The sequence below is a fragment of the Mustela putorius genome, unplaced genomic scaffold, assembly GCF_011764305.1.
Source record: "Mustela putorius furo isolate JIRA1106 unplaced genomic scaffold, ASM1176430v1.1 tig00000508_pilon_pilon_pilon, whole genome shotgun sequence".
Taxonomy (NCBI): domain Eukaryota; kingdom Metazoa; phylum Chordata; class Mammalia; order Carnivora; family Mustelidae; genus Mustela; species Mustela putorius.
This window is the reverse complement of record NW_025421402.1, coordinates 818,413-831,139: the sequence shown is the minus strand read 5'-3', so window position 1 is coordinate 831,139 and position 12,727 is coordinate 818,413. Positions and strand designations below refer to the sequence as shown.

At 46.4% G+C, this 12,727-nt stretch overlaps 1 protein-coding gene across 4 annotated transcripts in view; it reads right to left on the bottom strand.

Moving 5' to 3' along the window:
- The window catches only part of NR5A2 (nuclear receptor subfamily 5 group A member 2), a 138,568-nt gene that overhangs the window by 116,352 nt on the left and 9,489 nt on the right, over positions 1–12,727 (bottom strand). The window contains exons 2-5 of one of the 4 annotated variants that reach the window (XM_004756231.3): positions 10,100–10,237; positions 5,969–6,087; positions 4,267–4,408; positions 879–1,525 (exon numbers count right to left, since the gene is read on the bottom strand). In XM_004756231.3, coding sequence (XP_004756288.1) covers positions 879–1,525; positions 4,267–4,408; positions 5,969–6,087; positions 10,100–10,237 — 1,046 coding nt within the window. Of the gene's footprint in view, positions 1–878; positions 1,526–4,266; positions 4,409–5,968; positions 6,088–7,094; positions 7,256–10,099; positions 10,238–12,727 lie in introns of those variants that run through there. The other 3 variants (XM_004756236.3, XM_004756234.3, XM_004756233.3) reach the window with 3 other exon arrangements.

Sequence of the window (12,727 nt, the reverse complement as noted above, 5' to 3'; positions counted from 1 at the left end):
TTGCAACAGACAGACTGGGAAATCAAATTCCAGGATTCACCTTTGCTCTTAAAACAGAGAATGAAACCACTGACTCCCAAAAGTGCTTTGGTAGCTACTTTTGGATTCCGAACTTCCGTATCACTCTCCCATATTAATTCAGTCTTAAGTCTCAGGAAATAAAATAATTATGTAGTTAAACAGAGATCCTTACACAAACACGTACTGTGTTTACAATGTACCAATCCATTAAAATCAACGACAGACACTGATTATGAGAACTAAACCCGAGCCAAGTGGACTAGCACTCACCATTTGCCCAATCCCCATCCAATGACAGTAAACATCCTATTGGAATCTGCTCCGAAAACAAAGGCTTTACCAACCTAATGTCAGGGTAAACAGGTAGTAAATACCTATTTGACACTAGTAGCCAGTGGTATCATTTTCATTCTTTAGGGTCTAAACACAACTAAACACTGGCATTTTTTCTTTTAAACTGGCACCATTATAAGATAAAAGCCTTATATTTGGTATTTTTAAGTTCACAAGATGCCAGTGCACACTGACTTAAATTTTCTAGCCATAAGCCAACTGAGTTAAAGGAAGTAAGTAAAGACATTCTGTCATTCAGAAAAACAAAAACCAAAACCAATGTCCTACGCTTTCCATGAAATGCCAACCCCCCCCCCCCAAAAATCAAGAGCTACACAGAATAAAGGCCCATCACGTTAAGCGGCGAAAGTCTTGACGTCAAGGTCCTAAGATTCTTCTACTCTGTAAATCATACGAAGAAGGAGGGAAAACCTATTTTCAACACCAAGAATATACAGTCACCAGGAACAGAGTGAGGGCTCTCTCAAAAGGAGGACTTTAAGCTGTCATAGCTCATGACGTACCTTAAGTTCTCTGAAGAAGATACTACTCCTGGCCCACTCAACAATGGAGAAAAGGGTCTGATCAGCCATTTTGCACATAAGCCCAAACGTGCTCAGCTTTTCATGTTTGCTTCGGTTAGCTTGTTCTTGCTGCAAATAGGCCATGATTTTGGCCTGGACTTGAGGCTCATCTGGCTCGCACTTCAGAAGTTCCACTATCAGATGTGGGATGCTTGCCGGGGAGCTGGTCTGGTAACTATCCATGTAGGAATAGCCCATGATCGACTCTGGTGAGCTGGTGTAGGGGTCTGGGTACTCGGACTTGATGGCCCGGCTGGGAAAGTGACCATAGGTTTGGTAACCTTGCAGGCTGCCGGGAGGGGGCATTGTCATGCTGATGGGGGATGTTACGAAGGGACTTCGGTCATAGTCTGTAGGAGGCAAGGCAGCGTGGTTCAGAGGTAGGCCTTTAGAGGCAGAATGCATGTTCTGAATTGCAGAAGAGATGGTGAGCTCAGAGGGCATTGCTTGGATCACCTGAGACATGGCTTCTAGCTTAAGTCCATTGGCTCGGATGAGGGCTTTTTTCTGTTGCTTTAGGGCCCTGTCTCTCTTGTACATTGGCCCAAATTTATTCCTTCCTCCGCGCATTCGGTCAGCCCTTACCGCTGTGGGGAAATTAAAAAAAAAAAAAAAAAATGGAGTAAGGGTATAAATAAGATGCAAATTATTAGCGTTCTCTGTATCTCCAGGTATCTAGTGTTTAGGTGGGTGGCTGTTTTCATTACAACAGCCCACAGAGATTCCTGCCCCCTCCACCACTAAAAAAAGCCATTTTTAAAATTATTTCCTCTTTAAGTGTTTGTCATGAAAAAAATATTTTGGATGCATAGGGACACAGTAATCCTTTGATAGACGGTGAGGGTTTTGTCATTTTTGCTACCTACAGGGTATACTATAGATTGCTAAGAAAGAGTATCAGTTTCTATTACACCAGTTATGTCGGAATTCTCTTGCAGAAACCCAAACTGCTAAGAGGAAAAAATTAAAAAATCAACCCTTTTCTCCATTAAATTGTTGTATCTTCCCCTACAGTGTCTTCCTCCCTCAAAGTCATTTTGACTAATTTGCTGCGAAGGACAGGTACATACTCGTCCTGAAAATTATTTTCACCTGGACTTGATGAACACACATCAGATAACCACTCATTATTGTTTTTAATTTAAGCAGAACTGGACATAATTAAGCAAATTCATTTCAGAAGCTGTCAAGACAGTCTACCATCACAGTGCTGTGTGGAATCTGGGACCATGTGGAATAAGTGAGTTAGCAGTTGTCTCCAAGCCCACCGTGGCCAATGGCCATTAGACAGAAACCAGCGACCCCTGATACCTTCTGACTTGTTGAAATTGCTGGAGGTTAAGTTTTTGAACTTTTTATCTTAGGATTAGTATAGCATTAAACATTCATTGTGAATGCTAGGTTATCTAGAATATTGCACATATTTTCCATCTGGATGATAATTTATAGAATATTCCACTTTCTCATATCACTCCTAAAGAAGTATGGTTATGCCCTACCAGTGACTTACAGTTAGTAATACTTTTTAAGGTAAAGAAATGCAACCTTTTCCTCTCATTAAAAAAAAAAAAAAAGAAATAAAATGACATCATATGAAACCACAATATTTACTTGTGTGTGTTATGTTTTTTTTTTTTAAGCAGCCTCCATGACCAACCTGAGGCTTGAACTCCCGACCCCCAACATCAAGAGTCGTGTGTTCTACCAACTGAAACAGCCAAGCATCTCACAATGTTTACTCACTGACATTTTATCTTTTGAGTCTACTACAGTATGCATCTCCCACAATATTTTGCTGTTTGAAAAATAATAAAGTGATTGATAATAAAGAAATTAGTGAGCATTTCTTTCTTGATCTCTTAATCTCTTCTTAACAGCAATACAGAGGGGTGCTTGGGTGGCTCAGTCAGTTAAGCATCTGCCTTCACCTACGTCATAACCCATGGTCCTGGGATTGAGCTCCAGAGTGGGCTTTCTGCTCAGCAAGGAATCTGCTTCTCCCACCCCTGGCCCATGCTCGCTCTCTCTCTCTCTCTCTGTAATAAATAAAATCTTAAAAAATAAATAAAATAAAAGCAATACAGAGTTAACAGTTCTAATGATAACCAAAGTGGCTACTTCTATTAGAAAAGAATCTATTAGCAACTCAGCAGGTTTATTTGAAATCTTTGGAACATTTTTATCAAGTATGAGGGCCCCATCACAAGGAAGCTTCACACATAACTAGCCTGTGCCTCGTTGATCATTAAAATGCACTCCTGTATCCGGCACGTTAACAGTGACACATAACCTTTATTATTACTTTATTTTCACTAGCGTTAATCTGTGGAGGCTAAGAAACAGAAACCCCATGAACTACACACTATCTCCAGCGGCTACATATTAACTTTCTTCCCTGCCAATCTGGACATTGTTTTAAGTAGCAGCTCTACTCTCAAAACATAAACTCTAACCTGGTTTCTGGGGAGCCACTATCTTATTCCTGTCAAACCAATGCTACTGATTTAATAGTTCATTATTTTTCACATTTCCTACTTTTCAACTTCATTTCATAGCCTTCGTCATTATCTTAAAAAAAAAAAAAAAAAGAAAGAAAGAAATGTGCTTTCCCACACTATCAAAATGATACTCTCTACATGAGTAACTCCATTGCACAATTAAAACTTTAACTCTTGGGCACCTGGGTGGCTCAGTGGGTTAAAGCCTCTGCCTTCGGCTCAGGTCAGGATCCCCTGGGATCGAGGCCCGCATCGGGCTCTCTGCTCAGCTGGGAGCCTGCTTCCTCCTCTCTCTCTGCCTGCTTCTCTGCCTACTTGTGATCTCTGTCTGTTAAATAAATAAATAAAAATCTTTAAAAAAATAAAACTTTAACTCTTGCTCAGGAGTCACAAAATTAATCATAACAATTGTGACAAGTAAATAATTTAAAAGATTAAAATCAGACGTTTACTAGAGCATCCTGATTTGAAAACTTAGAGTATTTTTTTTTTAATTTTTGCAAATTTTTAAACCTTGCTCTCAATTGAATCACTATAGTCTTGTGTTCATATAACCTGGCCTTTTTAGCATCATATCCATCTGCTCCCCAAACTCTAAAAAAAGGTAGGAAGAGGGGAACCCCGATTATTTAAGTTTTTTTCCTCGTAGATTTCACCAGTGTCTAAATGACACTCAGGCTTCTCTGCTGACAAAACATAAAAAAGATCTCACATTACTGTCCACAGTTACGTCTAGGAAAATAATGTTACCATATTTTAAGTACAGTGTTATTTTAAATCCTATGTCCTTGGAGAGTTTTAACAGGCAGTAGTCTTTAGAAGAAACTTACCTTCTAGCTTCATTCCAACACTTAGACATTTTTGAAATCGACAGTAAGGACAACGCTTTCTTTGTGTTTTATCAATTTGGCAGTTCTGGTTTTCTATGCATGTGTACCTTTTATTATTTTGGACTGTTCGCTTAAAAAATCCCTACAAGACAGAGAAAATAGTGAGGCATATTAAAAAATCTAACACCCGTCTCTTCCATTGTTTCATTTTAAGGAAATCACCAATAAATCTTTTTGTTGAACCAATGAGCCCTTCCGTGGTTCTGTGGTTTGTTTCACATTTTAACAAGATCAACCCTCCAAAACAGCACCCGGCCAAAGTGGAGATTTTTCTAGCATCTGAGTTTATTCCTAGAATTCTATCAATTCTCAGGGAAATTTGGATACACATCATTTCATCTCAACAGTTAGAGAAAAACACATTCTATATGGACCAGTATTAAAAAATAATAATAATAAAATAAAGAAAGAAAGAAAAAGCAGATCTGTTTTCTTATTAACCCCGTATTCCAGATAAGGTACTCATAGAGATCTGCACTGTTTGTAAGCAGTCTGATAAAATTTTAGTGGCAAACTATGGTAAAGTAACAGTGGAAAAACACAATAGCAAAAAACCCCACATTTTCTACAAATGTCAGCACTAGACAGTTAAGAGCAAAAGGATTTAAAGAGTAAAATGGGGAAGTGTTCATAATTCCACTGGAATACATTCAAGTTGGGGAACTCTGTGTAAAAAAAGGTGAAACTAATGGAAAAGAAAAGCATGTTTAACAGAGAGCTGAACTTCAGCACAGTGTGTTTTTCTTATACTGCACCCAAAAGAATTCATCAAAAACAAATTTTGTAGCTTCATAATACAGTACCAGCTTTACCAAGATGGTACATTCTTTATGTTTATTCTACTAGCCATAAAGTGAAACAATCTTACTTTGTTATAAAGAATGAAAGGGCTTTCCTGGCAGTTGTTTAAGTATTTGCAACTGAGCTTTCTACTCTAAAAAATGTTGAAAAATAGCAAGTTATCAAGTTGACGGGGAATATATTAAAAAAGTCTGAGATAAATTCTTGATGTATGGTTGAGATTATTAGGAACAATAGAGTACATTTTACGTATTAAAATTTCTTGCATTTAAATAGGTCATATAATTTATTTACAAAAGCCACACTTACTATAAAATGAGATGTGGTTTCTGATTCTTTATGATATAAATTTCAAAAAATCTTAAAAATTGCTTTTGGAATAAATCAGGGTAAAATCACACAGTTGAGAATTTAGACTTTTATCTGTGGATAAAAAATGCTTAGACTTGCAGCACAGAATACTCTGAAGTTAAAATATATTTGGGAAATACTTTGTCATGTTCTCTCTCAAGAACAACGATGCTTTAAATATATATAAGTCAAGCAAAATCAATATTTAGGACTGTTAGAAATAGAAGTCTTTCTACAGATACATCACTTTACTACAATAAAATATTTTAAAGCCATGAGACTGGCAAAGTTTTCTAAACAGCATAAATTTTTTTGCCTTTGGAATTAAATCAAACACATATTTCAAAGAATTATCTCCCTAAGACTAACTCTTTCTCTCATTTTTAATTGAGTCCAAAAAAGACAGCCTTAATTTAGCTTTAAAAAGGATTCCAATGGTTTATTTTGGTTCTGAACCTTATATTTGTCAGGTAGCAATGCGTAAGCAAACCTTGCAGCTTTCGCAGGTGAGGAGCCCGTAATGGTATCCAGACACTTTATCCCCACACACTGGACAGAGCTCTTCAAGATCTTCATCATAGGAGTAATTCACCATTTTAAACTGAGACACTGAAACAAAAGAAATGTATATACATAGCTAATTAATTCACTCGGTAGGTTTTTAATCCTGCAGTGAAAAGCATTTTGGTAACTGGTGGGCAAATATCGCAGGTAAAATATAAAATAAAAGTATTTTTTCTTCCAGATGTACTGAAAAACTATACAATGAAAGTACAAGATCTTCTGGATTCCACAAACGTGCCCTTCCTATTTTTTTAACTTAAAAAGAATTAACTTAAAAAGATTTTAGCTTAAAAAGAATTCCAACTTCTTTTGTTAAGAATTTTAAACAGACCACTGTTGAACACAGCTCATAACTGCAAAGCAGCCCGTCAGAACAGAAACACGAATTGCAGAAAGTAACAATTTAGAACTTTTTAAACTTCCTGAAGTTAAGATCCAAAAATGTCACCTTTGCCCAGGAGAGAGGAACACCTACACACATTCTCCCACTCCTGAACTAAGTTTGCTGTAAGTACACGTCGCTCAGCAGGAGAGCAACAGCGATTTGCAAACACTTGACGGAGAACGTGAAGCCCCCAGAAACCTGCTTTCCAGAAGCAGCCCCACTTGAACCACAGCCTGCTGCTCCCTACGTGCAAATCTGTTAGATTAATAGAAACATTCAGCTCGGTATTGACAGGGCTCCTGTTCTGGATACTTTCATCTCTTCGCACTCAGAAATCTCCTGTAAAAACAGAGAAGCAAAAGAGACGCCGGGAAGAGAGAGAAAAAGGAAAAGATACCCACGAGGGTTTGGTTTCGTCGCAAAGTATTCAAGTCCTGTGATAAACTTCACATGTTTCCGATAATCAGTGCAAAATATAAACACCTCGGGATCGCCCTGTTAAAGTTAAACAGAAATCAGGCCGTGGGTCCGCGCGGCTCACTGCGGGGATCGAGTAACCGCCTTCCGCCGGACGCAGCCCCGCGAAGGCGCCTTTGCAGCCAAAAGATGGATAAACTATGCACAGGAAGGACAGCGGCCAGGAGACCCCAGATAATACCCGACTCACGTGGGGCCAGGTCTCGGAGGGCGGACGCAGCAGGTACCTGCGGTGAGGGTCAGGTCCGCGCAGCCCGGCACTCTAATCCGCCCCGGCACCTTCCCGTGAAACCCCGGGGTGCACTCGCCTCTCGCCCCTTGCTCGGCTACACACAGGCGCACTACAGCAGAGTCGAGTTTAAGTTAATCAGTGGCATTTGCAGGGGGCGGGGCGGGGGGGGGATGGGGAACCGACGGCCGGACAGAAGTTTCCTCTGATTTGTTTACCAAAAAGGAAAGAGAGAAAAGAGCCCCCACCGCATCCCCAAAGTTCCCGGCCACTCCATCACCATACTGTGGCCTCTTCGACAATGACTCGTTCTTTTTCTTTATTCTTTTAAAAAATAATGTTCTTTTTCTCTTTATGGATTCTGCAGGCCCCCGGAAAGGGCCGTGGGGAGGTGAGGTCACTTGCACCACTTGGAGGCTGAGGGCCGAGCACCGACCGGCTGAGTTTGAGACCTCTCCTCCCGAGCCACAGAGCCGAGAGGTCTGGGGCTTAAACCCGAGTGAGTTAGCCAGAGTTTGGGGATGGGGGTGGGGTCCCGGTGAATGATGTTCCCGTAGAGGCTAGTGTCTGGGCTCCGTAAGATAGAAGTAAAGAGATGCTGAGCGCAGTCCTCCCAGCGGTGCCAGCCGCGCTCGGGGTTTGGGGAAGCTGAGGTTGTGGGGGAACTGAAGGGTCGAGAAGTTCGTTTATAGCCCATCTCTCCCCCAAACCTGTAACTATTGCTTTGTGGCGTGTTTTGGGGAAAACTGTACTTGACTGTTTTTACTCTCCCAACAAAGTCAAGTCTAAACTTCGCACCCAAGAGGCACTGCGAGGCAAACGTCTGCAGGAGGATTCGGTGCCCACCTCGGGATTCCAACCCCTAAAAGACCGGGGCTGGGCGTGGAGACCCTCTTGGACAAAGACAGGGTCCGTGTGGGCAGACAGTCGCCGCTGTGCAAGACAGGGGCACCTTTCAGAGTTTCCCAGGTGCTGTACTCAAGCAGGCGTTTGAAGAACGGAATCGGTTAGGGCAGAAAAGCCCCAGTCTTAAGAAAGTGAAGAGGACGGCGGGGCCTTGTAAAGCTAGGGTCGTGGAGGCACGAGGAAAAACTCCCCCTAAGTTGCAAGCGCTATGCTGTCCGGAAATCCAGTGGCGGGTCCTCTTTCTGATCGGACTAGGGCGCGGCCCCCACTGAGACCAGAGCAAGCGTGTTAATGGGGTCGAGTCCCCAAGGGCTCCCCTCGGGGTGTAGGCCGCATGGCCTAGGGGGAAGTAGTGCCCTGGCCCTTCCCACGCTGTCTTCGAACCCGGAGCTGATCGAGCAGCCGGCGGCTTCTCCTGAGCCCTGGCCACAACGGAGGGCTAACTTTCTGCTTTGGGGCAGCAGATCGTGTCAAGAACGCCCCTCCCGAACTTTACAGGGAAAATATTACAGTGGCATTTCCTTCCCATGTCCCCCGCCCCCTGAACCCTTATTCTTGCCTCCCCTACTTCTTGATCCAGCGTTTCTCTGAGTGTCTTTTCCCGAGTCTCAGAAACGCGCGCGCCGGAACGAGCAGCAGAAACTTTCCTTTTGCACCCAAGATCGCGCTGGCCTCACGGGCGCCCAAAGAGTAGACCCTCTCCGCAGCTGGAGGCGGAGGGTTCCGAGATCCGACTCCCGGCTCGGGTGTCCCCCACGTCCTGCGTTCGCGGGAATCCCAGGCGCCGGCGAGAATGCCTCTTTGGGCCAACCGGGTTCCTCCAGCAGCCAACCCTCAAGTTAGTCTCAGGGGCCACAGCCCCCAGGGTACTTCCACAGCCCTTCCTGGAGGCTTGGAGGGACCCCAGGATCATGGAGGGTAAGCGACCCCACAGGTACAACGCACGTTTTGCCGCCACCCCCTTTCCCCCAGCCCAGCCGGGCGACGTCAGGGTCCCCGGGGCCGAGGGCTGCAGGCGCGCAGCCTGTCCCGCACCACGGCGTGCACCAACCCCAAACTCTGCTCGTACTCTGCTCTCAACACCTCCCCGGCCCTTTCAAGTTCGCTCAAGGGGATGGCAGGAAGCGTCCCGGGATCACAGGCCCGCCTGCCCGCACATCCTGCGCGCTGGAAGGGGCGAGGATGGAAGAGCACCGGTGACTTTTCCTAGCATTGTTCCCTCCCCGGCCCAGAGCAACTGCGATAAACTTCTGAAGGGCTCATAGAGCCAGATGTAGAGTCGCTGTTTTGGAACGCGGCAAAAAAAAAAAAAAAAAAAAAAAAAAAAAAAAGCCAGCAGAGTTTGCTTTTTTTGTTGTCAGCAATCAAGAGCTGGGAAAACAAACAGGACTTCCATACTCCCAGCTCCCGGACTGAAGCGGAGTCATTAAGCTACACCGCTGCCCCCTCCCTCAACTAACTCTGCAATATCCGCGCGGAAGATGGGATTGGGCGAACTCTGGATGTCTTCAGTTCTGCCTGCAGTTCTGAAGCTGTCCCAACTACAGCCGGCTCCAAGGGTCCGCATGGGCTTTTTGGGGGTGCCCACATGCATTCTAACGCCGCTAAGACAAGCTTTTCCGGGGTCATCTTCTCTTTCTGTAGTTGGCTTTGCTAGGCAGGGTGTTTTTCCTCCACACAAGAGCACTGATTAAAGTTCCCAACGATTCAATGACCGAGAACCTGCTCCGGTTTCCAGTGAGGCATTCCATTTCTGAGAATGATCATAGTATTCTTAAGTATCTTTAGCCTGAAGCTGTGCCCCCTCCTCGGGTTGCCATAGAGCTCGAAGCCTCTCTTTTCTTAATTAGAAGCGGCCAATTAGGCATCGCTTGGAAAACCTCCGCCCCGCATTGTTCAAGAACCATAAACTTTTATGCCCGTCCCTGGGGTGGGGGCCTGTCGCCCGCGCGCTGCCCCATAGCCCAGCGGCCGCGAGGGGGTGGGCAGCTGAAGCCCGCAGGGCGAGCCCGGGGGTGGCGTGGCCGCGGGAGCCGGAGCGCCGCGCAGCGCCTCCTTACCTTGCATGTTTTCCGGCATCTGCCCCTGTTCCCCATGCGATCGAGCCAGTCCCAGGGCTTCTGTCTCCACTTTGGGCAGCATGACAGGGCGGCCGCGGACGGGGATAGGTGGTCCGTGTCCGTCCGGAAGCCCAGCACCTGGACACGGGCAGCACAGATTCAACTCCGGCAGCAAAAAGGGAGGGGCGACTGGGGTACTTGCTCACCCACGCGCTCGCAGGAGCGCGCCTCCTCCTCCTCCCAGGGCCGCGGGTCAGGACCCCTGAGCCCCGTCCAGTCTCGCAACTCCGGAGCCGCCCCCAAGCCGCTGGGAGGAGATGGCGGGCTAGAGATGCGGTGAAGACTGCGCCCCGGCGCCTTGGTTCGGCTCGGCGAGGGCGGAGGCGGCGGCGGTGGCGAGCGCGCAGCTGCCCGGGGCGCGGATCCGTGTGCGGCCGAGCTCCAGGAGGGCAGCGGAGGCGGCCGCGGAGCTGCTGCTGCTGCTGCTGCTGCTGCTGCTGCTGCTGCCGCCGCGGCGGTGCCGCTGCAGCCGCTGCTCCCGGACGGCTCCGGAGACTTCTACCCCTCCCTCCACCCGCCCTCTGGCTCAGAATCGCCACGGGTCGGTCGGTCTCTCTCTCTCTCTCTCGCCTCACTTCTCCTCTCCGCCCCTTCCCCAGTCTCTGCTTCCCTCGCGCTCACTATCACAAGTGCGGAGTTGCGAAGTTCCAGCCTCCCTCTCCTGCCTCGTTTACTCCTCCCGTGTGTCCGAGAGCGGTCCTTCCAGCCCCGAGGGTGACGGTACTGGCACGGAAAGGGGGAACACGGGGAGGAGAGGGGAGGTAAGTAAGACGGGGGTAAGGGGGAGGCTGGGATGAGAGGTGATGACAGTGAATGGGCACGCGGGTTCCGGAATCTGTCGGACACCAACCGCCAGCCAATGAGGATGAGGCGCATGCTCCGGTCCCCAGGCCTGCCCCAACCTCCCCACCCCGCCTTAACCCCCTCCCACCCCACCCTGACCTGGGGCGGGGGATGTGAATGCTGCCGGGTCCTCCAGCTAGTGAGAGGCGACCTCTGTCTGAGCGCGGCGGCGGCGGACGCGAGGCTAGGGCGGCGATTTATTTCTGCGAGCTGGGAGGAAGCCAGAAGGGACGCGGGAGTGTGTGGGACTGTGTGGGTGTGCATGGGTGTGCATGCGTGTCTCCGCGAGCGTGTCGGGTCGGGGGCTGGATTGGGGGGGGGGTGTTAAACACCCACTTAAACAATCCGAAGGAGAAAAGAGATGTTGAATTCAGTTGACCGCTCTTCTCCAAAGAGCTGGCCGGCTCTCAAGGGGCTCCCGGCTTCCTTTACTCCCTCGGCATTCAGCCCGAAAAGGTCCCATGGTGGGCCCGGGGAGTGCGAGACTGGCCGAGCGTCCCAACCCACCCAAGGGACAGCCACAAGGCCGCAAGTGCACTCACTTGGGGGAAAACTGAGACACAGCGATCACCGTTTCCCCTCTCTACCAGTTCCTTCACTCGGTTATCAACACCCCACCCCCTCCAACCCAAGATTATATTGGTGGCAGGCTTCCTAAATTTTAGTGAACTGCGTCTGCAAGTAGAATGCAAAGAGGGTACTAGGCTTTCCTCTTTCATTCTGGTGTCTCTGGTGGGACAATCCGCATGAGGCCCGGAGGCCCAGCACTTCAGTATAAAGTTTTAAAGAACCATCTGTTATGTAAGCTCTTCGGCCACCAGCCCAGCCACATCTTCAAAGTTTTCAGATCTCATCCCAACAAGATGAAAAACATTTTTTCCAGCCTCATGACTGCATATGAAATGCCTCATATTCAGTGTCTGCTGTGAGACTGGGTAATTATGAGAGTCCCCCCACAAGGGGGTGAATTTGAATCTCAAAAGATCTGAATTTATTCTATTTGAATGACATGGAGATCACACATTTAAACCACCCAGTCCAGTATTTGATGAGTTGAAAAACACTCCAATCATCGCCATGATTAATCTATACTTTTACATGAAACGGGTTGTTCATCGCCTACCCGTGTCTGGCAATTCAGAGGCTGCTGGCTCTCTAAACTGTTCTTTTTTGTCATTTTGCTCTTCAATATATATTCAGAATCTAAGTTATTTAAATCTCAGTTTTGTACCAACATGAAATTTCATAGAAATGTTTAAACTTGAGGGGAGAGGGACTGTCCATTAGTTTGGAAAGTGCAGGGGGCTGTGGTTACCCAAATTAGTGACCCTAAAGATGCTCAGATTTCGGGACACCTTGGTGGCTCAGATAAGTTAATCGGTTAATCATATCCCTTCAGCTCAGGATCATGATCCCAGCATCCTGGGATCGAGCCCCGTATTGGGCACCTTGCTTGGGCTGGTGCAGGGAGCCTGCTTCTCCCTCTGTGCATGCTCTGTCTCTCTCTCTCTCTGACAAATAAATAAATAAAACCTTTAAAAAAAAAGATGCTCAGATTTCTGATAGTATCATGCAACACTGTCAATCCATTTTCAATACTACTAGTTGTTTTAAATACCATCGTGAATAAGTGCATGCATACATATATACATATATATATATATATATATATATTTACACAGTTCAGAAAATGAAAGGAATTAAATCTCAAATCAGTCTTGGAGT